This window comes from Scyliorhinus canicula, chromosome 15, assembly GCF_902713615.1.
Source record: "Scyliorhinus canicula chromosome 15, sScyCan1.1, whole genome shotgun sequence".
NCBI lineage: Eukaryota > Metazoa > Chordata > Chondrichthyes > Carcharhiniformes > Scyliorhinidae > Scyliorhinus > Scyliorhinus canicula.
This window is the reverse complement of record NC_052160.1, coordinates 4,927,961-4,955,066: the sequence shown is the minus strand read 5'-3', so window position 1 is coordinate 4,955,066 and position 27,106 is coordinate 4,927,961. Positions and strand designations below refer to the sequence as shown.

General features: G+C 43.6%; 1 protein-coding gene across 1 annotated transcript; it reads left to right on the top strand.

The window, feature by feature from the left end:
* Positions 1–195: 195 nt before the first annotated feature.
* On the top strand, positions 196–27,046 carry ntan1 (N-terminal asparagine amidase). The gene is made up of 10 exons (XM_038820710.1): positions 196–335; positions 6,867–6,969; positions 11,700–11,765; positions 15,988–16,096; positions 17,983–18,056; positions 22,055–22,108; positions 24,838–24,891; positions 25,974–26,071; positions 26,174–26,287; positions 26,390–27,046. Exons 1-10 carry the CDS (start codon positions 255–257, stop codon positions 26,558–26,560), a joined length of 924 nt encoding a protein of 307 aa, XP_038676638.1. The 5' UTR covers positions 196–254; the 3' UTR covers positions 26,561–27,046.
* The last annotated feature ends 60 nt before the right edge of the window (positions 27,047–27,106 follow it).

The window sequence follows — 27,106 nt, the reverse complement described above, 5'->3', positions numbered from 1 at the left end:
AGTTAGATTTGCAGCCCATTCTGTTTTAATTTCAGATTGCCAGTCTGTGTAGTGTGAGTTAGGGGGAGGCTGCTGTTGTGGCTGCAGAGTCTGGGCACACACTGGTCCCACCGCGCGGCATTGTGGGGCATGTAGTTCCCTGCCCTCCCCGGAAATGACGGCGCGGTGGCCGGCCTGAAACTACAACTCCCAGAGAGCACCGCGGGTGGGTGTGCTGCCTGTGGCGGGCGGTGGGAGAAGCGGTCGGTGCAGCGATGCCGCTCCTCATCAATGACCAAAGAATTCAGCTGCCGTCCTCAACGGCGGACTTCACTGATCGGTACTCGCAGTTAGAGGTGAGCTCAGCTGTATTCACTGAGAGGCGGCTCCAGTTGGGGGCTGGGCTGACCTGACCTTACCTGTCTGGGTTCTGGGTTTACCTGTCTGGGTTCTGGGGTTTGCCTGTCTGGGTTCTGGGGTTTGCCTGTCCGGGTTCTGGGGTTTGCCTGTCTGGGTTCTGAGTTTGCCTGTCTGGGTTCTGGGGTTTGCCTGTCTGGGTTCTGGGGTTTGCCTGTCTGGGTTCTGAGTTTGCCTGTCTGGGTTCTGGGGTTTGCCTGTCTGGGTTCTGGGGTTTGCCTGTCTGGGTTCTGGGGTTTGCCTGTCTGGATTCTGGGTTTACCTGTCTGGGGTTTGCCTGTCTGGGTTCTGGGGTTTGCCTGTCTGGGTTCTGGGGTTTGCCTGTCTGGGTTCTGGGGTTTGCCTGTCTGGGTTCTGGGGTTTGCCTGTCTGGGTTTGCCTGTCTGGGTTCTGGGGTTTGCCTGTCTGGGTTCTGGGTTTGCCTGTCTGGGTTCTGGGGTTTGCCTGTCCGGGTTCTGGGGTTTGCCTGTCTGGGTTCTGGGTTTACCTGTCTGGGTTCTGGGGTTTACCTGTCCGGGTTCTGGGGTTTGCCTGTCTGGGTTCTGGGGTTTGCCTGTCTGGGTTCTGAGTTTGCCTGTCTGGGTTCTGGGGTTTGCCTGTCTGGGTTCTGGGGTTTGCCTGTCTGGGTTCTGGGGTTTGCCTGTCTGGGTTCTGGGGTTTGCCTGTCTGGGTTCTGGGGTTTGCCTGTCTGGATTCTGGGTTTACCTGTCTGGGGTTTGCCTGTCTGGGTTCTGGGGTTTGCCTGTCTGGGTTCTGGGGTTTGCCTGTCTGGGTTCTGGGGTTTGCCTGTCTGGGTTCTGGGGTTTGCCTGTCTGGGTTTGCCTGTCTGGGTTCTGGGGTTTGCCTGTCTGGGTTCTGGGGTTTGCCTGTCTGGGTTCTGGGGTTTGCCTGTCTGGGTTCTGGGGTTTGCCTGTCTGGGTTCTGGGGTTTGCCTGTCTGGGTTCTGGGGTTTGCCTGTCTGGGTTCTGGGGTTTGCCTGTCTGGGTTCTGGGGTTTGCCTGTCTGGGTTCTGGGGTTTGCCTGTCTGGGTTCTGGGGTTTGCCTGTCTGGGTTCTGGGGTTTGCCTGTCTGGGTTCTGGGGTTTGCCTGTCTGGGTTTACCTGTCTGGGTTCTGGGGTTTGCCTGTCTGGGTTTACCTGTCTGGGTTCTGGGTTTGCCTGTCTGGGTTCTGGGGTTTGCCTGTCCGGGTTCTGGGGTTTGCCTGTCTGGGTTCTGGGGTTTACCTGTCCGGGTTCTGGGGTTTGCCTGTCTGGGTTCTGGGGTTTGCCTGTCTGGGTTCTGAGTTTGCCTGTCTGGGTTCTGGGTTTGCCTGTCTGGGTTCTGGGGTTTGCCTGTCTGGGTTCTGGGGTTTGCCTGTCTGGGTTCTGGGGTTTGCCTGTCTGGATTCTGGGTTTACCTGTCTGGGGTTTGCCTGTCTGGGTTCTGGGGTTTGCCTGTCTGGGTTCTGGGGTTTGCCTGTCTGGGTTCTGGGGTTTGCCTGTCTGGGTTCTGGGGTTTGCCTGTCTGGGTTTGCCTGTCTGGGTTCTGGGGTTTGCCTGTCTGGGTTCTGGGGTTTGCCTGTCTGGGTTCTGGGGTTTGCCTGTCTGGGTTCTGGGGTTTGCCTGTCTGGGTTCTGGGGTTTGCCTGTCTGGGTTCTGGGGTTTGCCTGTCTGGGTTCTGGGGTTTGCCTGTCTGGGTTCTGGGGTTTGCCTGTCTGGGTTCTGGGGTTTGCCTGTCTGGGTTCTGGGGTTTGCCTGTCTGGGTTCTGGGGTTTGCCTGTCTGGGTTCTGGGGTTTGCCTGTCTGGGTTTGCCTGTCTGGGTTTACCTGTCTGGGTTCTGGGTTTGCCTGTCTGGAGCCAGTGCCTGAAGGAATGCCTCGATTGACCCTCCATCACACTTCTCTGTCCAACCCTCTCATGATTTTGAACATCTCTATCAAATCTCCCCATAGCATTCTTCTCTCCAATGAGAACAGTCCCAACCTATCCAATCTATCCTCATAACTGGTTTCTCATCTCTGGTCTTGCTTCATATGGACATGGACTGCTCCAGTATCTGAGAAATCACGAATGCTGCTGCGCATTGTGTACTGGATATCAAATATGCAACTGGTTTGAAATTATTTCTGGAGGTTCCGTCATTATTAATATTTGGTCGTGGACGGGCAGCATGTGGCGCTGAGGACCCGGGTTTGAATCCCGGCCCTGGGTCACTGTCCGTGTAGTTTGCATATTCTCCCCATATCTGTGTGGGTTTCAACCCCACAACCCAAAGATTTGCAGGTTAGGTGGATTGGCTACACTAAATTGCCCCTAAAAAACAAATGGAAAAAAAAAATAATTGGGTACTCTAAATTCATATTAAAAAAACATTTGGTCTTGGACCAACATCACACAAATACCCATTGTGATCATCCATCCTGTTTCCGTTTGCCGGATCTGTCTTATGAACAAAGTGAGGGCTGCATCCTTCTCCATGACTGGACAATACATTTCAAAGAGTACTTTGTTGGCAATAAAGGGCCTTGGATTGTTTGATCTCATGAAAGGCGTTACATAAATGAAAATCCTTTATTTACAATATTCTGCTTCAACCCTCTTGCTGCCACATCTGCAATATTTTTTAACTTATCAACCAAAAATGTTATTTTTTTTGTCCTCCGCTGCACTCAACATTGTCTTGGAGAACAAACCTTTATTCCTGAAGATTCCAAATTATCCTGAAGGGTTTGGCAACCTTAATAATAATAATCTTTATTATTGTCACAAGTAGACTTACATTAACACTGCAATGAGGTTACTGTGAAAATCCCCTCGTCGCCACACTCCGACGCCTGGTTCGGGTACACAGAGGGAGAATTCAGAATGTCCAATTCACCCAACAGCACGTTTTTCAGAAATTGTGGAAGGAAATCGGAGCACCCGGAGGATACCCACGCAGACACTGGGAGAACGTGCAGACTCCGCAAAGACAGTGACCTAAGCTGGGAATCGAACCTGGGACATTGAAACCGTGAAACACTAGTGCTAACCATTGTGCTGCCGTGCGGCCTTTTATGAAGGGGCTGGTTTAGCTCACTGGGCTAAATCGCTGGCTGTTAAAGCAGATCAAGCAGGCCAGCAGCACAGTTCGATTCCCGTACCAGCCTCCCTGGACAGGAGCCGGAATGTGGCGACTAGGGGCTTTTCACAGTAACTTCATTGAAGCCTACTCGTGACAATAAGCGATTTTCATTTCATTTCATTTCATGAAGGACAACCAGACCAACAAGACTAACTGTATAAAATCTGAGTGAATGGGCTACAAGTAAAAGAAATTCATTATGAATATATTTATTTTCAGATTTTCCTCTTTAGATTAGGAACAGTGAAGGATCAAGTAAAATACTAATTATTTTACTAACACTAAAGAGTTTGAATGACCTTTAGCCAGAACATGGCATATAACGTTTACTCAGTTTTAAGTTTCACTCCCTAGGACAATCAATTCCTCTATTTCAAGAGATAAAGGAATTGTTTTTAATTGGTGTTTTCTTTAACTACTTCCTAACTACTAATCCAGCGACAGTACCACTACGCCACAGCCTCCCCATGGCAATAGATTGCTGCTAGTTGTTGGGTGAAGAACATGGAGTCATAGGTACAGAATTAAAATCAAGGTAGAACAGAGGGCAGGAGGAATCTCTTTACAGAGTTGGAGGGTGTGAAATTTGCATACAAGGACAGTCTTTGAAGCAGAAGATATGTCAAAATTCAAAATGAGATTAGATAGAGGATGAAGTAAAAGGAGTTGAAGGACTTTGGGAAGAAGATGCATAAATGTGTTGAGAACTGCTTTCTCAGATTGATGGTAAATGCTGACATGACATGGTTGGCCTGGATGCCTGGTTCCACGTTGTAACACTTTTACTGCTATGTATTTTAAAATAGAACAGTGCTGCTGAAGACCCATTAGATTCAATGGAGTGATTTGGCTTCCTGCCCTGAACCCATGTAGCAACCTCCAATGTGTATCATTGTGCAGTCAGTGTAAGTGTTGTGATTTGGGTGCAATAGTGCTCGGCCCCTGGATTGTTTGCTGAATTAAAGTTCAGGCGCTGCTGTGCTGATGAGGCTGTGTCCATGATCCTGTGAGTGCAGTCTTACTGAACAATTCTCTGCATTGGGTATTACTTTGTGCCACAGTGTTCAAAGGCATGCATCCTTTTCAGCAGGTACCCTGACCAAAAGTGAGAATCCAGACTTTTCTCTATTCCCCCTTCCTAGTCAGGGACCAATTATAGTGCCCCATTGCTGAACTTGTTAAGTCAGCTGCCCTGGATGGGGTGGCCATTACATCGGTGAGCGGTCTGGGCTCTGTGGCTCCTTCCACATTGTTCAGGAGGCACACACTCTGCACAGGATAGTGTAGCCATTAAATCTGAGAGAGGATTTGGGTTTGTTGTCAGGTGTACCGAGGTACAGTGAAAGGTATGGTTCTGCGTACAGTCCAGACAGATCGTTCCATACATGAAAAAACAAAGGACATACGATAGATACACAATGTAAATACATAGACACAGACATCGGTGAAGCAGCACGGTAGCACAATTGCTTCACAGCGCCAGGGTCCCAGGTTCGATTCCCGGCTTGGGTCACTGTTTGTGCGGAGTCTGCACAGTGTCCCCGTGTGTGCATGGGTTTCCTCCGGGTGCTCCGGTTTCCTCCCACAGTCCAAAGATGTGCAGGTTAGGTGGATTGGCCATGCTAAATTGCCCTTAGTGTTGGGTGGGGTTACTGGGTTATGGGGATAGGGTGGAGGTGTGGGGTTGGGAAGGGTGCTCTTTCCAAGAGCCGGTGCAGACTCAATGGGCCGAATGGCCTCCTTCTGCACTGTAATTTCTATACCAAGTGTAGGACTACTCAGTAGAGATGTGTGGAGAGATCAGGTTCAGTCCATGAGTCTGGTAACAGCAGGGCAGTAGCTGTTTTTGAATCTGTTAGTGCGTGTTCTCAGATTTTTGTATCTCCTGCCCGATGGAAGAAGTTGGAAGAGAGAATAACGAGGGTGGGAGGGGTCTTTGATTATACTGCCCACTTTCCCCAGGCAGCGGGAGGTGTAGATGGAGTCCATGGATGGGAGGCAGGTTTGTGTGATGTACTGGGCGGTGTTCACGACTCTCTGAAGTTTCTTGCGGTCCTGGGCTGAGCAGTTGCCATACCAGGCTGTGATGCAGCCAGATAGGATGCTTTCTATGGTGCTTCTGTAAATGTTGGTTAGGGTCAGTGTGGACATGCTAAATTTCCTTAGTTTCCTGAGGAAGTATAGGTGCTGTTGTGCTTTCTTCGTCGTAGCATCGACATGGGTGGACCAGGGCAGATTGTTGGTGATGTGCACACCCAGGAACTTGAAGCCGTCAACCATCTCCACCTTGGCACCATTGATGCAGACAGGGGTGTGTACGATACTTTCTTCCAGAAGTCAATGACCAGCTCCTTCGTTTTGCTGACACTGAGGGAGAGATTGTCATTGTTACACCACTCCACGAGGTTCTCCATCTCCATCCTGTATTCTTGAGGTCTGGGCTATGTGGCTCTTTCCTCATTGTTCAAGAGGCGCACACATACACTACAGTCAAATTACATCACTGACATTTGTGACATGCTCTTAATCTGCATTGTGATTAGATTTCTATCATCGGGAATAACAAGTTCAATCACGGATTTCAAACATAGCAACCTACGCCTCAAGCTGCCTCCATCTACGCCTCCTGCTGCCTGGGGAAAGTGGGCAGCATAATCAAAGACCCCTCCCACCCGGCTTACTCGCTCTTCCAACTTCTTCCATCGGGCAGGAGATACAGAAGTCTGAGAACACGCACAAACAGACTCAAAAACAGCTTCTTCCCCGCTGTTACCAGACTCCTAAACAACCCTCTTATGGACTGACCTGATTAATACTACACTCCTGTATGCTTTACCCGATGTCTGTGTTTATATATTTACATTGTGTACCTTGTGTTGCCCTATTATGTATTTTCTTTTCATGTACTTAATGATCTGTTAGAGCTGCTCGCAGAAAAGTACTTTTCACTGTACCTCGGTACACGTGACAATATACAAATTCAATCCAAACAAATTCAATCATTCTGAGTATCAGTGTGTCACTGGATAAATACAGATTTAATGGAATATCGTGAATCCAAAGACTAGAAATTGTAAAGGATCAAATTCTGCTTCTTGCAACCCAAGATGGCATCCGTATTGAATTTGCTAAGACATGGATAGATCAATGCCAGAGAACAAAACAAATTTAGAGGATAGTGAAAGATATAATTGCTAAATATTCCAACTGGAGAAACTAAAAGTTTTGTACCAGAACTTTCTTATTCTGGGACCCATTTTTTTCAGGTGAGGTAGAGTGGAGTAAGCAGAAGTGGATGTACACTCTCTCACTGAAAGTAAACTACAGAATGCACAATGGTAAACACAAATTTTGTTCTTTCATACAGGAAGGTGCAAAACGTCTGAAGTCAAAGCCAGTACAGAAGATAGATCCTAAAGGTCTTTTATATGTTCAGCAAAGAGAATTAGCAGCAACGACCCCTCAGGATGGTGAGCATCATTATCTTTCATATTTTTGAAGATAGAATTACAGATATGAAGAATTGCAAATTTCCATCTATGTTTTCCAATCTCCCAGATTCATTTTAAGGATCTGATTTATACATTAAATTTAAAAAAGGTTACTACTATTGTGGCTACCTGATGAGCCTCTTTCTTTGATCAAATGGAATCTTTAACTTTTCTTGGAAGCTACCATTTCATCACTTTTCCTTTGGATTTTTGTTTCTTAATATAATTTCATTTTCATTTTCGTTCTCCCAAATGAATGTCTTTGCACTGGTCGACAATGTAAAGCCGACCCAGCTGCCTCCCAGAATATGACTGAGTCAGTTAGTGCACTAGGTGGCAGTCTATCTCCAAACATTAAAAAAAAGGTTTTCCATAAATTAAGTTTTAGTTTGTTACTTTGATGTCTCACAGTTATAGTTGAAGATGTGGTCGGAGGTATACATAGAACAGTACGCACAGAACAGGCCCTTCGGCTCTCGATGTTGTGCCGAGCATTGTCTGAAACCAAGATCAAGCTATCCCACTCCGTCATTCTGGTGTGCTCCATGTGCCTATCCAATAACCGCTTCAAAGTTCCTAAAGTGTCCGACTCCACTATCACAGCGGGCAGTCCATTCCACACCCTAACCACTCTCTTGAGTAAAGAACCTACCTCGGACATCCTTCCTATATCTCCCATCTGAACCTTATAGTTATGCCCCCTTGTAACAGCTACATCCACCCGAGGAAATAGTCTCTGAACGTCCACTGTATCTATCCCCCTCATCATCTTATAAACCTCTATTAAGTCGCCTCTCATCCTCCTCCGCTCTAAAGAGAAAAGCCCTAGCTCCCTCAACCTTTCCTTATAAGACCTATCCTGCAAACCAGGCGCCATCCTGGTAAATCTCCTTTGCACCCTTTCCAATGCTTCCACATCCTTCCTATAATGAGGTGACCAGGACTGCACACAATACTCCAAATGTGATCTCACCAGGGTCATGTACAGTTACAGCATAACCCCGCAGCTCTTAAACTCAAGCCCCCTGTTAATAAACGCTAACACACTATAAGCCTTCTTCACGGCTCTATCCACTTGAGTGGCAACCTTCAGAGATCTGTGGACATGAACCCCAAGATTTCTCTGTTCCTCCACATTCCTCAGAACCCTGCCGTTGACCCTGTAATCCGCATTCAAATTTTTTCTACCAAAATGAATCACCTCGCACTTATCAGGGTTAAACTCCATCTGACATTTTTCGGCTCAGCTCTGCATCCTATCAATGTCTCTTTGCAGCCTTCAACAGCCCTCCACCTCATCCACTACTCCACCAATCTTGCTGTCATCAGCAAATTTACTGACCCACCCTTCAGCCCCCTCCTCCAAGTCATTGATAAAAATCACAAATAGCAGAGGACCCAGCACTGATCCCTGTGGTACACCGCTGGTAACTGGTCTCCAGTCTAAAAAATTTCCATCCACCACCACCCTCTGTCTTCTATGTGATAGCCAGTTACTTATCCAATTGGCCAAATTTCCCTCTATCCCACACCTCCTTACTTTGTTCATGAGCAGACCATGGGAAACCTTATCAAACACCTTACTAAAATCCATGTATACGACATCAACTGCTCTACCTTCATCTACACACTTAGTTACCTCCTCAAAGAATTCAATTATATTTGTGAGGCAAGACTTGCCCTTCACGAATCCGTGTTGACCATCCTGAATTAAGCTGCATCTTTCCAAATGGTCATAAATCCTATCCTTCAGGACCTTTCCCATTAACTTACCGACCACCGAAGTAAGACTAACCAGCCTATAATTACCAGGGTCATTCTTATTCCCTTTACATTGCTCAAATCTTCATGACAAAAAAATCCACAAGTTGCTCATAACAGTTGTTAGAGGTAAAGGTGGAATGGGCAGGAAATAAAGTTTTTAATGACACATTTGGTAGCGAAAGAAAGGATACACATTATTTTTTCCAGGCTATTTCTACAGAAGGTGAAGGCATTGGCAGAGAAGAGTGGGACTGGACTGTACTTGATGTGATCAGAAGTGACCTACTTGGAGGAACCTCGTGATCGAAGTGAGAAAATTCCTCAAGTACTCCTGATGACATGAGAAGGCCTGGAAAAGGAGCCTGAGAGGGGAATACCAGTGATCTAGGGTCCAAGAATCGATCCCACCTCCTGTAAACACCTGCCAAGTGTGCGGTTGAAGATGCGGCTCTATGCGCGGTCTCATCTGCCATGCTAGGACCCGTGACTAGTAACAGAGTTTCTTGGGTAGACAATCATACTCCTTAGCGAGTGATCACTGAAGAAGATATTAATTATGATGGGAGAAAGTAAAGGTTTTCCAGGGATAAGGGTACAAGCCATCCATTTTATGGACTTTTGTCAAGTAGGAGAGAGATGTTCTGGATTCAAAGCCTGATGTCTGATGAACAAGCCCATCTATGTCACATAATTATGAATGTTTTAAATGGACAAAGAACAGTACAGCACAGGAACAGGCCCTTCGGCCCTCCAAGCCTGCGCCGACCATGCTGCCCATCTAAACTAAAATCTTCTACACTTCCGGGGTCCGTATCCCTCTATTCCCATCCTATTCATGTATTTGTCAAGATGCCCCTTAAATGTCACTATCGTCCCTGCTTCCACCACCTCCTCTGGCAGCGAGTTCCAGGCACCCACTACCCTCTGTAAAAAAACTTGCCTCGTACATCTCCTCTAAACCTTGCTCCTCGCACCTTAAACCTGTGCCCCCAAGTAATTGACCCCTCTACCCTGGGAAAAAGTCTCTGACTATCCACTCTGTCTATGCCCCTCATAATTCTGCAGACCTCTATCAGGTCACCCCTCAACCTCCTTCGTTCCAGTGAGAACAAACCAAGTTTATTCAACATCTCCTCTTGGCTAATGCCCTCCATACCAGGCAACATCCTGGTAAATCTCTTCTGCACCCTCTCTAAAGCCTCCACATCCTTCTGGTAGTGTGGTAATGAGAATTGAACACGACACTCCAAGTGTGGCCTAACTAAGGTTCTATACAGCTGCAACATGACTTGTCAATTTTTATACTCAATGCCCCGGCCAATGAAGGCAAGCATGCCGTATGCCTTCTTGACTACCTTCTCCACCCGTGTTGCTCCTTTCAGTGACCTGTAGACCTGTACACCACGATCTCTCGGACTGTCAACACCCTTTAGGGTTCTACCATTCACTGTATTCCCTACCTGCATTAGACCTTCCAAAATGCATTACCTCACATTTGTCTGGATTTAATGTTCTGAAAATTGGAAGAAATGCACACGGGGAATGTGCCAGGTGACAGTATCTGGTTTGCACTAAGGGAGGATCCGCCTTCTGCCCCAAGGAAACATGATCACATAACTGTGGCAAGGATGAACAAAATAGAAAGGGTCTTGGGGCATTACCCATCAGCAACTCTTATCTAGTGAGAATACCTAATGCAGAACCTTTAATTCTAGCATATCGCCTTGATGTGTAATAATGTGAAGGCTGTATCCCCATTAGAGCAAAATTGGGCAGGGAATTTAAATAATCTGTTTCTTGTAAACATTTCAAGCTCCACAAGCAACTAAACCCATCACTTGCACAATCACACATTTCCTTAATACTTGTGTTATGGGGCACATTAATTTTAATTTCTCCCACGTACAATAAGCCAGTTGCTTGCTTACTCTTTAAAAAACATTGTAACAGAAGGATTTAGATCTAACACCAAGATCTCTTTATATTACCACCCAGTGTGAAGCTAATACTTGGAATTACATAGAATTCTTACAATGCAGAAGGAAGCCATCCGTCCACCGAGACTGCACCAACGCACTGAAAAAGCACCCTACCCAAGCCCTCCCCCGCCCTATCCCCGTAACCCATGACAGTAATATGCGTTGGATGACGGCTATGTGGCTCAGACCTGATCTTGGGATCTTCCTGCTACTCTAGCATAGCTCCCTACCACGATGACGCCTATATAATGGGTGTGCCCAGAACCAGGGGTCACAGCCTGAGGATTCGGGGTAAACCATTTCGGTCAGATACAAGGAGACATTTCTTCACCCAAAGAGTGGCGAGCCTGTGGAATTCATTACCACAGGAAGTAGTTGATGCTAAAACTTTGAATATATTCAAGAGGCGGCTGAATATAGCACTTGGGGAGAATGGGATCAAAGGCTATGGGGAGAAAGCAGGATTAGGCTATTGGATGATCAGCCATGATCGTGATGAATGGAGGAGCAGGCTCGAAGGGTCAAAAGGCCTCCTCCTGCTTCTATCTTCTATGCATCTATGTTCCCCTATATTGTATTTTATTTTATTCCCTTTTCTTTCCATGTACTTAATGATCTGTTGAGCTGCTCGTAGAAAAATACTTTTCACTGTACCTTGGTACACGTGACAATAAACAAATGCAATCCAAGCCAAGAGCTTAAATTGGGTGTGGACTGTTTGTTTAACGCCTGTAGGTATGTTGTTAGGCGTGTCTGGTCTGTTATATTTATGCAGTGTTGCAAGTCTGGTGTCTCACTTACGCAATCTTTATGGTCAGGAAACAACCTGGGCAATTTAATTCTAATTCAACAGGAGTAACAATTCAACAAGTCCTTCGAGCAGAGGTAGGAGTACTCAGCTAAAGAAAATATGTTTATTGTAAAATGTACTGACGTTGACTCCTATTTTCTTGTCTTTAATCACAGCTTCTGTGTCTGTACTTGGAACAGAAGATGCAACCACCTGCCACATAGTAGTTCTGCGACACACAGGTAATGACAGGTGTGATACAATAGTGCAATTGAGAAAGATTCATTGTGTAGAACACTGTAGATAAGTGCCTGCACTCGTAACAAACCAAAATGGTCACAAACTTTCTAATCTCTGAAATTTGGCAGTTTTATAATTGAACCCCAATCAGCAGAGCAAGTAATATTAGATATTTTAAAAATAATTCTAGTGTTATAATCTTTGCTAGCAAGACCAGAAGTTATTGCTTGCCCCTCACTGCCTTTGAGAAAGTGGTGATTGGCTGTCTTGAACTGTTGGCAGCCTGTGCTGCAAGATAGTGAGTTCCAGATCTTTGATCTAGTGATGATGAATGAACGACAGTACATGTCCACTCAGTATCGTGCAGTGGTGGAAACCTGTGGCCTTGGATCCACATGCGGCCCATCGGGGTTCTGAGCGCGTCCCACGAGATATTTTGTTTGTTCGCAGGGATGCCACATTCCGCTGATTTCCGCCCACATAATTTTTTTCCTACTAGTATGATCCACATGTGAAGTGAGGTGTGTGCTGATTGCTCACACCATTGACCGTAAGAGCCGTGCGCTCCCTCTGTGTCCAGTGTGTGAATATTAATTTTATTTTTACCATTCAAAGTTGATGACAGATCTATTAATATATGAATGATTAAACATTTTCTATTGCAAAGCATTCGGCACTCAGATTCCTGGGACTTTGGGATCGGTTTCGTGTTTAAACAAAGGAGATTACAATGGGATGAGAGAAGAGCTAGCTAAGGTAGACTGGGAGCTAAGACTTTATGGTGGAACAGTGGAGAACCTTCCAAGCCATTTTTCACAGTGCTCAGCAAAGGTTTATACCAACAAAAAGGAAGGACGGTAGAAAGAGGGAAAATTGACCGTGGATATCTAAGGAAATAAGGGAGAGTATCAAATTGAAGGAAAAAGCATATAAAGTGGCAAAGATTGGTGGGAGACTAGAGGACTGGGAAATCTTTAGGGGGCAACAGAAAGCTACTAAAAAAGCTATAAAGAAGAGCAAGATAGATTGAGAGTAAAATTGCTCCGAATATAGAAACAGATGGTATAAATTTCTACAAATATATAAAACAAAAAATAGTGGCTAAGGTAAATATTGGTCCTTTAGAGGATGAGAAGGGAGATTTAATAATGGGAGATGAGGAAATGGCTGAGGAACTGAACAGGTTTTTTTGGGTCGGTCTTCACAGTGGAAGACACAAATAAAGTGACTGATAGGCCAGTGAGGCTATGACAGGTGAGGACCTTGAGATGATTGTTATCACTAAGGAGGTAGTGATGGGCAAGCTAATGGGGCTAAAGGTAGGCAAGTCTCCTGGCCCTGATGGAATGCATCCCAGAGTGCTAGAAGAGATGGCTAGGGAAACTGCAAATGCACTAGTGATAATTCACTAGACTGTGGGGTGGTCCCAGCGGATTGGAAATTAGCAAACGTGACACCACTATTTAAAAAAGGAGGTAGGCAGAAAGTGGGTAATTATAGGCCAGTGAGCTTAACTTCGGTAGTAGGGAAGATGCTGGAATCTATTATCAAGGAAGAAATAGCGAGGCATCTGGATGGAAATTGTCCCATTGGGCAGACACAGCATGGGTTTATAAAGGGCAGGTCATGCCTATCTAATTTAGTGGAATTTTTTGAGGACATTACCAGTGCAGTAGATAACGGGGAGCCAATGGATGTGGTATATCTGGATTTCCAGAAAGCTTTTGACAAGGTGCCACACAAAAGATTGCTGCATAAGATAAAGATGCATGGCATTAGGGTAAAGTAGTAGCATGGATAGAGGATTGGTTAATTAATAGAAAGCAAATAGTGGGGATTAATGGGTGTTTATCTGGTTGGCAATCAGTAGCTAGTGGTGTCCCTCAGGGATCCGTGTTGGGCCCACAATTGTTCACAATTTACATAGATGATTTGGAGTTGGGGACCAAGGGCAATGTGTCCAAGTTTGCAGATGACACTAAGATGAGTGGTAAAGCAAAAAGTGCAGAGGATACCAGAAGTCTGCAGAGGGATTTGGATAGGTTAAGTGTATGGGCTAGGGTCTGGCAGATGGAATACAATGTTGACAAATGTGAGGTTATCCATTTTGGTAGGAATAATAGCAAAAGGGATTATTATTTTAAATGATAAAATATTAAACCATGCCGCTGTGAAGAGAGACCTGGGTGTGCTCGTGCATGAGTCGCAAAAAGTTGGTTAACAGGTGCAACAGGTGATTAAGAAGGCAAATGGAGTTTTGTCCTTAATTGCTAGAGGGATGGAGTTTAAGACTAGGGAGGTTATGCTGCAATTGTATACGGTGTTAGTGAGGCCACACCTGGAGTATTGTGTTCCGTTTTGGTCTCCTTACCTGAGAAAGGACGTACTGGTGTTGGAGGGTGTGCAGAGGAGATTCACTAGGTTAATCCCAGAGCTGATTATGGGGAGAGGTTGAGTAGACTGGGACTGTACACGTTGGAATTCAGAAGGATGCGGGGGGATCTTATAGAAACGTATAAAATTATGAAGGGAATAGATGGGATAGATAGGACAGATGCGGGCAGGTTGTTTCCACTGGCAGGTGAAAGCAGAACTAGGGGACATAGCCTCAAAATAAAGGGAAGTAGATTTAGGACTGAGTTTGGAGGAACTTCTTCACCCAAAGGGTTGTGAATCTATGGAATTCCTTGCCCAGTGAAGCAGTTGAGGCTCCTTCATTAAATGTTTTTAAGATAAAGATAGATAGTTTCCTGAAGAATGAAGGGATTAAGGGTTAAGGTGTTCGGGCCGGAAAGTGGAGTCCAAGAAAGATCAGCCATGATCTCATTGAATGGTGGAGCAGGCTCGAGGGGCCAGATGGCCTACTCCTGCTCCTAGTTCTTGTGTGACAGTGGTTAGCATTGCTGCCTTACAGTGCCAGAAACCTGGGTCAATTATCACCTTGGGTGACTGTGTGGAGTGTGCACGTTCTCCCCGTGTGTGCGTGGGTTTCCTCCGGGTGCTCCTGTTTCCTTCCACAGTCCAAAGATGTGCAGTTTAGGTGGATTGGCCATGCTAAACTGCCTCTTTGTGTTCAAAAGGTTACTGGGACTACTGGGATAGGGTGGGGGTGTGGGCCTAGATAGGGGACTCTTTCAGAGGGTTGGTGTAGACTCAATGAGCCAAATGGCCTCCTTCTGCACTGTAATGATTCTATGAATTCTGTTCTGCACGAATGATTCTGTGATTATGTATTAACTGTATTTAATCTTATTCATGGTTAGTGGAAAAGCCCAATTTCAATCTTGCAGCCCCCTGAGATGAAGGAGTGTCCATCTCTGGTACAGTGTGTGATTTGCTACACTGGTTCTTCAAAGTCGTGGAGATCAAGGGTTTTTCTGAAGGGACTACTGGCTGCATTCCATTGCATCCTGTCAATAGTACATACCGCAGCCACAATCCACCAATGATGGAAAGATTGGATATTTAACCTGATTGATGGAGTGCCAATCAAGTGGGCTTCTTTGTCCTGGATGGTATTGATCGCTTTATGTTGTTGGAGCTGCACTCATACTGATAAATGGGGACTATTCCATCACACTCCTGATTTGATGTGGAGATGCCTGCGTTGGACTGGGTTGAGCGCAGTAAGAAGTCTTGCAACACCAGGTTAAAGTTCAACATGTTTGTTTCAAACACTAGCTTTTGGAGCACAGCTGATGAAGGAGCAGTGCTCTGAAAGCTAGTGATTCGAAACAAACCTGTTGGACTTTAACCTGGTGTTGTAAGACATCTTAGATGGGGGGAGCTACATCATAAAACATAATGAACTGTGAATAGAATTGGATTATTTGGTTAGTGGTAGTTAAATAAATAGCCGTGATTTGCCCGAACATTTTAAAAACTCACGAGAAGTTGATTTCATACAAACAAATGGATGACTTTGTGTTCATTTTCCTTCCCTCTTCCGATTCCACCTCCAAACCGGCCTTTGTAGGTGGGATCTAGATGAGATATTGTACTCTAGTGTAATTAGTACCGTAACCAGTAGATGGCCTTTCAAATTGTGCTGGCATAGAATATACAACCACTTTCATATTTGAAAACAAATTAAATCTACTTAGTTCAAGAGCAATTAGGGATGGGCAGCCAATTGGTTCCCTGCCAACCATGTCGACATCCCAGAAATAAAGAAGAAGAAAATCTATCCTTTTACTTATGCACTTTATCTGGATTCATTTTTAGGGAGTGGGGCTACATGTTTGGGGCACTGTGATGGATCAGAAACAGAAATGACGGTATCTTTAATGTTAAATGCTACAAAGTCCTTGTCAGTCGGATGTGATTCTGGAAGGTAAGCTTTTAGTGCACTACACAAAATGCTGGTAAAGGGAAACCTTAGTTCACACCTGATGCATTCCACCTGCTTTTTCAGATAATAAATTATGGTGATTTGTAGAACTTCATGACCATGTATAATTGTGATCAGCATTGTGCCCTGGTTGTCACAACTTTTAAGTCTACTGTCTCGCATTATGTAATGATCCAGGAAAGAGCAGCCTTGGAGCAACCTAAGCAATTCTCAGTTACTTTTAGTAAGATGTTTAATCTTAACATTGACTAAGAGAGTTAAGCAAAACACTTAATGCATTTGGGACTTTAGTGAAGGTGTAGTGAAGTCCATCCCTCCCCATTGCAACAGTGTAGGGTAATAATGTGGACCAGTAACAGTGTTCAAATAGCCCTCAACTCCCTTGTCAAAAATCTTAACCAACTGTGCCATGAAGATATCCAACGACCCAGCCAAACTGCTTTCTGGGGAAGATAATTCCACTTACTAATGGCCCTCTGAGAAAGGAAAATTTTCATCTCTATCTTAAAAGGGAGGACTTATTTTTAATCTGTGTCCCTGAGTTATATCGTACCCACTCTGTCAAGTCCCCTTAGGATCCTGTATGTTTCAGTTAAGATCACCTCTCATTCTTCTAAACTAATGTGCATCAGTCAGACCTGTTGAATCTTTCTTCATAAGACACGCCCTTCATCGTAGGGATAGTCGAGTCAACCGTCTCTCAATTGTTTATAATGCAATTATATATTTTTTCAAAAATGGAGACCAACCTGTACACCGTACTTCAGATGTGGTCTCCCCCGAGCCCTGTACAGCTGCAGGAAAAGACCCCTCAGTTTATTGCAAGGGGAATGAAATATACACGCCATCATTCCATTTGCCATCCTAATCACTTGCTGTACCTGCAGACTAACATTTTGTGATTCATCTACCAGGTCACCCAAATCTCTCTGCTTTACAGAGTATACTGCTTTCCTATTCTGGCAAAGTAGACAAGTGCACATTTTCCCACATTATATTCCGTCTGCCAACTCTATCTGAGTCGGACTGATGAAGCAGGAAGTTGTGCCTTTTTAAAATAGTTTTTTAAAAATTTATTTTTTATTTTCTCATTACTTTATCAGAGTTACAAAGTCAGAGTGTGGACAGGGGCGAACCCCTAATCCAGCTCCTTGCCTGCTCTAAAAACAATTCGCATTCAAATTGATACTAATTCATGGTCCCTACAAGAGAGACATACCAGATCCGGGCATTACACCTGATCCTGTGCTCAGTTTAGTCAAAAGGCAGAGAAGCGATGCCTTTTTTAAATATTAAAGAGGCTAATAAAAGATTGGTTTTATTGTTTTATTCACCTTGAAACTATTGAAAAGTCATTTTGTATAAAGCAGTGATTAACGCTCTTGCACGTCGGGTTGAATTGCATATTGCAGTTCCACAATTTACAGAGGGGCATGCAGACATTAATATCCTGCGTTGGTGCATAGGGTGGGTTAGTAGAGGTTCACTTCCTTGAGCAGCATTGCACCTTTGTTAAGGTAGTTACTGGGGAACTATGGTGGGGCAAAAAAATTTAATTTGATGTCCCAGTTCCTCTTTAGAAAAGGGTCATTTAGAGGAGGCCTGAACAATAATGTCATGAAGGAAGCAGTCTAGATTCCTCGGAACATCTCCAGCTGAACACCGTGTCGACTGTCAGATATCCTCATGTGGGTCACCCACGCTTCATGTACATTTATAATGAGACAACCGTGTCTCAAAAAATATATTGAGTTTATTTTCTCCTCTGTGGCTCTCCTGATCTGACTAAGAATATTAATGTTCATGTAATCAAAGGATTTTCCAATCTAAATGTTTTCTTTGAAAAATGTTGTAATTTTGTATTTTAGATATGAAGTTCACCTTATTGGAGGATTCATTGATGAAAGGTCATTGTCACACGCACTTACTCTTGAATTACTCAGTAAGTTTTAATCTTGTATTTTACTATTGAGACATTTGGAAATTTGAGTTTTATATAGGAGTGTATTTTTGTGGTAATATGTGGTGACAAAAAAAATACAGTATAATTGAAATTGTTGTAAAAAAAGTTAATAGATTGTATTTTTTTTTTGCTTTCTGTTTAATGATAAGATCATAATCTCTGAGGAAATAGGTTTCCTAAGTTTTGTTTCATCTATTGTGATTTCCCTCAGGGAAATATGCTGTGATTTAAAAACATATCCTCCCTATATCTGTTATCATCTCCATCGCATAAACCTGAGAACTTTACCGTCCAATTTTAACCTCTCCTGCACCCCTGATTCTAACCTTCCCTCCATTGGCTAAAGTGCCTTTAGCTGTTTAGGCACAAAGCTCTGGAATTTCCTCCTTAGGTTCTCTGCCTCCAACTCCCTCTTGTCCTTTAAGATGCTCCATAAAGTCTGCCTTTTTATTATTAAGCTTTTAGTCACAAGTTATTGTAGAATCGTTATTTGACTCCGTATCAGATTTTCTGTTAATGCATATGTAAAGTGCCGTAGAATGTTTTACCAAGTTAAAGATGCTTTCTAAATGTAAATCAGAGTTGTTTATTCCTCTTGGAAGGCATCTTGAGCATTTATAGGCGGCTCCTTATACAATATCCATACCCAGATGTGGCCCTCTGGCTGAAAGCTTTGCCGACCTTGAATTAGAGGGTGAGATTTACCTCTTGCCTTACTCTGTGGATCAAGAATATTTTCTGATTTAATTAACTCAATGGGTATTCCACCATTGACAGAAACAAAGGAGAAATTCATCTGTGTTAATGGCCAAAGGTGCTTTCTTAGGGATATGACCATTTTAGTTATTTGATTGTAGTGTTATGATCCTAGTTGGTGTTATAACTGGACGGGAAGGTCCCAAAATGTAACACTGGCTCAAAAGACTATAACTTCTACTTTTTTTTCAGAAAACGTGGAGGAACACGTTTTTTTAGAAACATGGTGAGGCTGGTTTAGCACAGGGCTAAATCGTTGGTTTTAAAAGCAGACCAAGGCAGGCCAGCAGCACGGTTCAATTCCCGTACCAGCCTCCCCGAACAGGCGCCGGAATGTGGCGACTAGGGGCTTTTCACAGTAACTTCATTGAAGCCTACTTGTAACAATAAGCGATTTTCATTTCATTTATTTTGCACTGATTACTAAGCTTATCTTGAGCTACAATGGTCTCCTACAAAAAGTCAATTTGAACACACGTTGGCTGTGGTCAAATACACGCACTCGCTCTGAACCCAAGTTAATGACTGTCACGTGAGAGTTTTCAAATTCCATTCCCTCAAATATACACTTTAAAATCATCTTCCACAACAATGTTTTCCATCAGCGGTTTGCATTCCAAAATCCAGTCAAACAAAGCTTCCACTTGACTTTTAACAAAGAATCCAGCGTTCCAGGTTTTATGAACTGTTCACAATTGCTTTCACTATCGATTCCCAGACTATTGAAATGGGTTACTGCAGCTCTTTCACTCATAACACTTTGGCTGCCTTCACCGTCAATTCTTCTGAAGAATACTTTTGTATTACTACTAATAATAATAATCGCTTATTGTCACAAGTAGGCTTCAATGAAGTTACTGTGAAAAGCCCCTAGTCGCCACATTCCAGCACCTGTTCGGGGAGGCTGGTATGGGAATTGAACTCACGCTGCTGCCTTGTTCTGCATTACAAGCCAACTAATTAGCCCAGTGTGCTAAACCAGCCCCTACTAAGACGCTCTGTTCCAATTCCCTGGTTATCTGCACTGTATCTGGTTCTTTGGGAAGCCTGCCTCCTTATAGGTCCCTTGTCTTGTCCAGCTTGTCTTTTACTGGCAGATTTGAAAGATATTCACTCCCCAATTCAGCTAAAACTAAATGCCAAAAGCCTTTCTACCACAAACCGGCCCCCAGTTGCTAAGCAACGGACACAATCTGCTGTTAGTTTATTTCCTTTTCACACTGTAACCCTCTCTAAGCATAGTTTGAATTGAACAAGCACCCACACATACAGCACTTTTGCCCAACATGAATCTAACTATGGGTTTTACCCTTGCACAGAAACATTAAATTATATCCACTTAAAATTATACCTTATTTCCAATGTTTAGCAATACAAATATAAATCCTTTAAAACTATCTTTGTTTTCCTAACAGCAGTACTTCTAATAGCTGTAGCAACATTGACAAGTGAACATTGTGATGGTGCATTGTCTCTCTTCAAGGAGCTCATTATTGTTTCCAATTACAGAGGCCAGTTCCCCAGTGTTTCCCAATTAGTTTTTTAAATGGCTACGGCAGTTATCTAGATTTTATCTTGACTGGCCCATCATGGTTGTACTGGCTGGTAGAGCTATCCAGTCAAATCCTACTTTCTTCACAGCCTGTAACTCTGCATGTCATGGCCCTTCAAGTAGACATCCAGGGTGAGCGTTTCTGTCACTACCACCCTCTGTGAGCTCCAGGTCTCTTATCACCTTCTGGGTGAAAACAATGATACCTCATCTCCCCTCCTGATCTTTCTATCTATTACTTTCCAGCTATGGCCCCTGGTTTTTGATACTCTAGGTAGGTTGGTCGTCACTACTTAATCTATCCAGACCCCTCGTAATTTTATGCATTTCAAATAAGTTGCTCCCTGTTCCAAGGAAAGCAACCCCAGTCTATTCGATCTTCCTTCATAAAACCCGAGATTTTTCACTCCTGGCAACATCCTCATAAATCTCCTCTGTATAATATTCAATGCAATCATATCGTTTTTAAAGTCCCGTAACTAGAATGGTGCGCAGTCTTCAATCTATGGATCAATTAGTGTTGTATGTGGTTCTAATATAATCTTCCTGTTCTTATATTCTGTGCTTCAGTTAATAAAGGAAAGCATGCTCAATGCCTTCTTGTCAACTGTCCTGTTATCTCTAAGGACTTGTGGATATATATATACTCCATATTACTCCGTGTCCTCCCATTTATTTTATATTCCCTTGCCTTCCTTGTTACACCTTACAATGTATTACCTCACATTTCTGCAGATTGAATTCCAATTTACCTGACCATCTATATCTTCTATCTGTAGTACTGAGCCTCGTGGAACCCCAACCTCCCTACTGCAAAAGCATCTATCAACCCTTTAAGTCATTAAGCCAATCTTGGCTCCATTGTCCCAGTTTTTGCAAGTTTAATCAAACTTCAAATTAATATTTTTTTTTTCCTACAAATTTGGTGTACCCAACTTTTTTTTCCAATTAAGGGGCAATTTAGCGTGGCCAATCCACCTAACCTGCACATCTTTGGGTTTTGGGGGTGAGACCCACGCAGACACGGGGAGAATGTGCAAACTCCACACGGACACCGGGATTGGACCTGGGACCTCGGCGTTGTGAGGTAGCAGTGCTAACCACTGCAACTTCATATTAATATCATAAATTGAAACAAAATTCCTTCCACACTCCTCATGCAGGTTTCAAAATGATACAAAGGTACCGCTGAAATCAACTAACTTGATACATGTTGGGGATCGAACCAGCAGCTTTCTGGTCTGCACGGTTCAGCTATTCAGTAGAGAAGCATACTGTGACATTGAGGAGCTTCTTTTGTGTTTTTAATTGTCGCTGCATGCTTGTTCACACAGCTCATTGACCCGAGAATTCACTGGAGCTGACCTGTATCACTTACTGCCTCATTGAACTATCTCTAATATTAAGAATGGCGAGTTCCACTGTTCTGAAAGCTGACATACATTGTCGCACTCAAACTTAATACTGGGATTTGTCACCTGTTTGGTTGGCTGATCTGTCTTCAGACATCAGCGTTCTGCTGGGTATACATAGGGTGCTCTTTCCGAGGGCCGGTGCAGACTTGATGGGCCAAATGGCCTCCTTCTGCACTGTAAATTCTATGATTTCTAGATCACTACAGCTTGCTGTAGATACTCATCATAGTTTGTTTTGTTTCATTCACTTGCAGAAGCTTTCAACAGAGAGTCCGAGAACATTCATTTAGAAACCTACTGTTTAACAGGTGAATTGTCTGTATTTACTGTGACTTCACTGTTTCTTTGGTCAAGAATGATGAACTGGAATTTGATTGCTGTAGAATTGATCTATTTTTTAAATAATTTAAAATCAGGAGTTTAGAATTTATTTGCAACCTTTGTTTTCCTTAAATATCTTCTATTATTTATCTTCTCTATTATATGACGGCAAGAAAGTTCAAACTTTTAACAATTTTTAAGGGAGAAAATGTAGGTTTTACATGTTATTTTGATTAATGATCTATAAGGTGTTGGTGGATAATTGTAGAACATTTGCAAGTTTTCAGGTAATGAAGTGGCCGCGCTTGCACACAGCAAAACGTAGACAATATCCAGGCTTGGGCTGATGAGTAGCAATGGACATTTGCATCATACAAGTGCTGGTTAGAGAGAGCCTGACCACCTCTGCAGGACACTCAACGGCATTACCATTGATCCTCCCAACCATTGAGATCTCTTGTGAGAATGTTTGCAAACTGCATTTGGTGCTGCCTCCTTCCAATAGCACAGCACAAAGCTATCCAGTGCCACTTGGTAGCACCATGCCTGGGAGCAGCAAGAATTACAATTCATTTGATTTAGTGGCCTAAAAATTAGATCTAAATGCATCCACTTTACCAAGCAGAGATGGGGTTGATTTATCTACATACTATGGCCCTAAAACATCTGAAAGACATATGACTCCATATTTGGACAGACATTTTTATGCTGTTGGTGGCAGTAAGCACTCTTTTGGCTCCTTGGAACATGTTAGTCAAAGCCCAATGCCCAGTTTGGAGCCCCTTCGTGGCCATATTGCAGTGCTGGTGACAGTTGTCATGGACCATGCTGATATCGACAAGGGTATCCCAACTTGGACCACCAGTTTGCGGAGGTGTATAGTTGTAATTTTGTTTTGGTGGGAGGAGACAAGGGAAACCCCAGTGAGGATAAACAGCCCAGTTGCCGTCTAACAATTGTTAAATACTATTTGTTAACGTAAAGAAACGACAAATGTACACAAACAGACTGACTCTTACTCCCATGCAATTAAAGCTTGTTTGCTGTAAACCTGGACTTCAGGCTTGGTGGCTGGACTGTCTGCTTCTGGGACTGTCTGCTTCTGAGACTGCTAGACGGTAACTGCCTCTCCTGGCTGTTGCTCTTTTTAACTGGATACTAATATGACAGTTATTAATGATATTGCTTTTCAGTCGCCAGGTATCAAATGATACCACCACAAGGTTTTATTGGATATCGATCAAACAACCAGTTAGTTAGTTCAAAGTCAATGATAGTGTATTTACACAAGAATTACTTTGACGTGCAACATAAAACACTACAACAACCTGTACTTAACTTCAGGCACCCAGCTTTATGCAGAGGAACAAGGCCTTTGTTCGGATCTTGCGTGGCTGGGTCTGGAGAAATGGCTTTGTTTCTGCTGGGCTCATCCGTCTGGTAGCGATTGTTGGTCTTGAACTTGTCTTCCGGTCGTGATGCTGCACTTGGTTTTAGGCGTAGGTCGGGGCCAAGAGAGACTGAACACATGGCAGTGTCTCTCTTTATCCTTCTGGGGTTTTCACGCTCTTTTGGGCAGTCCTTAGCTTTGGACCCAATAATTCGGCAGGCTTCGATTACTGCCTCCGATTTTGGTGGGTGCCTTGATGGCGGGGCGTGTCCTGAGTGGTCAGTGACCGTGGCTTTTTGGGCTCCCTGAGCAAAGGGAGTGGTGCCGATGAGTCTGTTTCTGTATCTGTTACCCGAGTACAAGTCTTTTGTTCTGGGGAAATGGCCCATTAGAATGCAAAGTAGCTGGGGGTTTCGATAGCGTCTAAATATGAGTTGCCAATATACATAAGCTCTGAGTCCTGGGTTGACCATATTTCCCACGATCCTTTGTAATTGGCCATCCCAGATGGCTACATGGCTTCTTGGGGTGTGGGCAATTATACCTTTGTTGACCTTTGATTATGTCTTCTGTGTATTCGGCTGTGTGCCCCCATCAATTTCCTGGACTATACATTAACATAGGTATATCTCACGGACCTTCCCAATTGTCTATAATCGGTTTCTCCTCTGTAAGCTATTCACACTTGATTATCTAAGCTGCCATTCTCGATGTATTACCGGGAGAGACTCATACCAATTGAGGCCCTTTGAATGCTGTCTCCGGGCAGATTCATGACTATTGTTGGCTCTGTTCGCACCCCTTCCTGATTTTGCTGCCCCCACCCCCCATATCCTCTGCCAAGGACCGCTGTCAGTGTTCAATGCTAATTGTAAGAAGTCTTACAACACCAGGTTAAGTCCTGGTGTTGTAAGACTTCTTACTGTTCTCACCCCAGCCCAATGCCAGCATCTCCACATCAATGTTAATTGGGCCTTGGATCTGTGTTCCAAAACAGGTTATTCCGTGTTGTTAATTATGCTGACAGGCTATTCAATTTCTCCACCAGTGTTTTACTCTTTCACTTTGTTCTCATGTATTAGCTTTTGCTAAATATTCTGCTTGAAGATCACGGGCAAATAATATTCATCCGATTGCAGATTGTGGAACCTTTCTGGGCATAAATTGGCAGCAGAGTTTCCGCCAACAAAGGTTCATGAAACATGATATATAAAATGCAAGTTATTTATTTCCTATATCCCTCAGCCTCATTTATATGTGATCTGTACAACAAAATTACATGGAGTACACTAATTAGATATAATTTTTAAATGATTTATTTTGTAGAGCTTAATGATGTAGTGAAGAAAAATGTTCACTGGCCTGTAATATATGGGATAGGTGAGTATTTGTATTTTTGTTCCATAACCTGCCTCGTCATGTTTACCAGGTTTATTTTGTGCAATATCCTCTGCAAAATCTTCTCCTGTGTTTTAAACGTACATTATGAAAATTATACTTTCAATTATGGGATGGAGAACTCTGGGCTTGCACTGTCAATTATTTTCATCTCTTCATAAAACTGATTTAGGCTGAGGGAAGTATGTGGACATTAGAGATGCAGACCTAGTTACCTGTTCTATGAACAGTGACTAATTATTGCCTGGCCTTTTGGCCAAGGAAGGCACCAATTAATCTCTTGTAGGGAATCAGATACTAACATTTAAAAAGAATAATAAATTTAGAATACCCAATTGTTTTTTCCAATTAAGGGGCAATTTAGCATGGCCTGCACATCTTTGGGTTGTGGGGCGAAACCCACGCAAACACGGGGAGAATGTGCAAACTCCACACGGCCAGTGAACCGGGGCCGGGATCGAACCTGGGTCTTCGGTGCCATGAGGCAGCACTGCTAACTACTGCGCTACCATGCTGCCCTATCAAATACATTAAAGGGGTAATATTAAAAGCTTTTTCAGCTTTGAGTCAAAGCACAGATGTGTTTCAGGGCTGGTTGGCATTAGCTAATTCATTGTTCAAACTGAAACTAGGACCATCGAGGAGCGAGTGTTCCAATATTAAGAGTGATCTCCATTCAGTGAGGTTACTGGCTTTGGTATTAAATGCTTTCCCAATATATTTGGGAATACGATAGCACAGGTGGCTAGCACTGTGGCTTCACAGCATCAGGGTCCCAGGTTCGATTCCCTGCTGGGACACTGTGCGGAGAATGCACGTTCTCCCCGTGTCTGCATGTGTTTCCTCCCACAGTCCAAAGATGTGCAGGTTAGGTGGATTGGCCATGGTAAATTGCCCTTAGTGTCCAAAAAGGTTTGGAAGGGTTATGGGGATAGGGAGGAAGTGAGGGCTTAAGTGGGTTGGTGCAGACTTGATGGGCCAATTGGCCTCCTTCTGCACTGTATGGTCTATATAACCAGCTAAGAACAAGAAAGTTCACTGTGGTTTGGCTGATTTTCTTCCAGCTATAAATGTGAAAACTGGAGAGATTTTTCATGCGACTTTCCCAGACAAAGGTCCAGATGAGGTTATCCGCTCTGCTCGGAATTTTTTGGGAGGTTCTGTAAGTTTTTAAATCATTCTCAAAATTTAAGAGCCGTTTAAAATCACCACGAAGTCCTGCAAAAATAGAGTTGACTTCTCTAAAGTACATTCGTTTTCCAAGGTCATATCAATTTACGATGCAAAAGTGGAACAACTGCAGATTGAACCTTACGAGTGGACACCATTTCCAGCCGCTCCGTTCTGGTTTCAGCAGAGCGATCAAGTGATATTGCAGGTGCTGCAACATTTGTTAGTTCGAAATTGCTCGAACGGTGAGAATTTGGACATTTCACTCTCTCTATACACACAATGTTCTTTGTTTTCTACTTCCTTACAGAATTTTTCAACATCTCCACTTGTTGAACCCCCAGATTTTGCTAAGCACATGAGGTCTATTTTCCAATTTCTAAATCGCCACCCCAAGGAGTCGTTATTTCCCACGGGTAGGTCCAGGATCTACAAAAAAACTGCGGATGGTTTGTGGGAGAGGATTGACTATGCTGCCTAATTTTTTTGAATGACCAGAGCCACTAACACCCAAGTGCTTCAACAGCTTCTAATCATTGTGACATTGCACCAAGTGCTTCAATATGGAGGCTTGCTTTTATGCACAAAAAACATTTAAAGGCACTTCATCCACTGCACGTGCAGCTTAACAAAAACAATCCTGAACCACTTTACGGGACGGAAACTTTTGGACAATTCCCAAGTTACCCATGCTGGATTGGAATTATGCTTCTGGCTTGCTGAAGGTGGGAGTTTGCATAAGGACATGTTTTTGAAGTGATTGTTATTTCACACTGACGCCAGTAAGTCTGGTGAACTATGGCTTATGTGATGATTAAGACTTAAATAAAATTGCACTGCCTCTTGTATAGTTTTGGATAATCTACATTCTGTTGCAAAGCCCCTACTGCTTTTGTAGAAATTGCATGGTCATTATGCAGCAAAATGCAAATACTCAGTCTAAATAAAAGGCTGTTCTACTTACTCACTTCTGGAGGATTTATGGTTAATATACATTTTTTGCATTGAATACACATCAAAAGTCAGT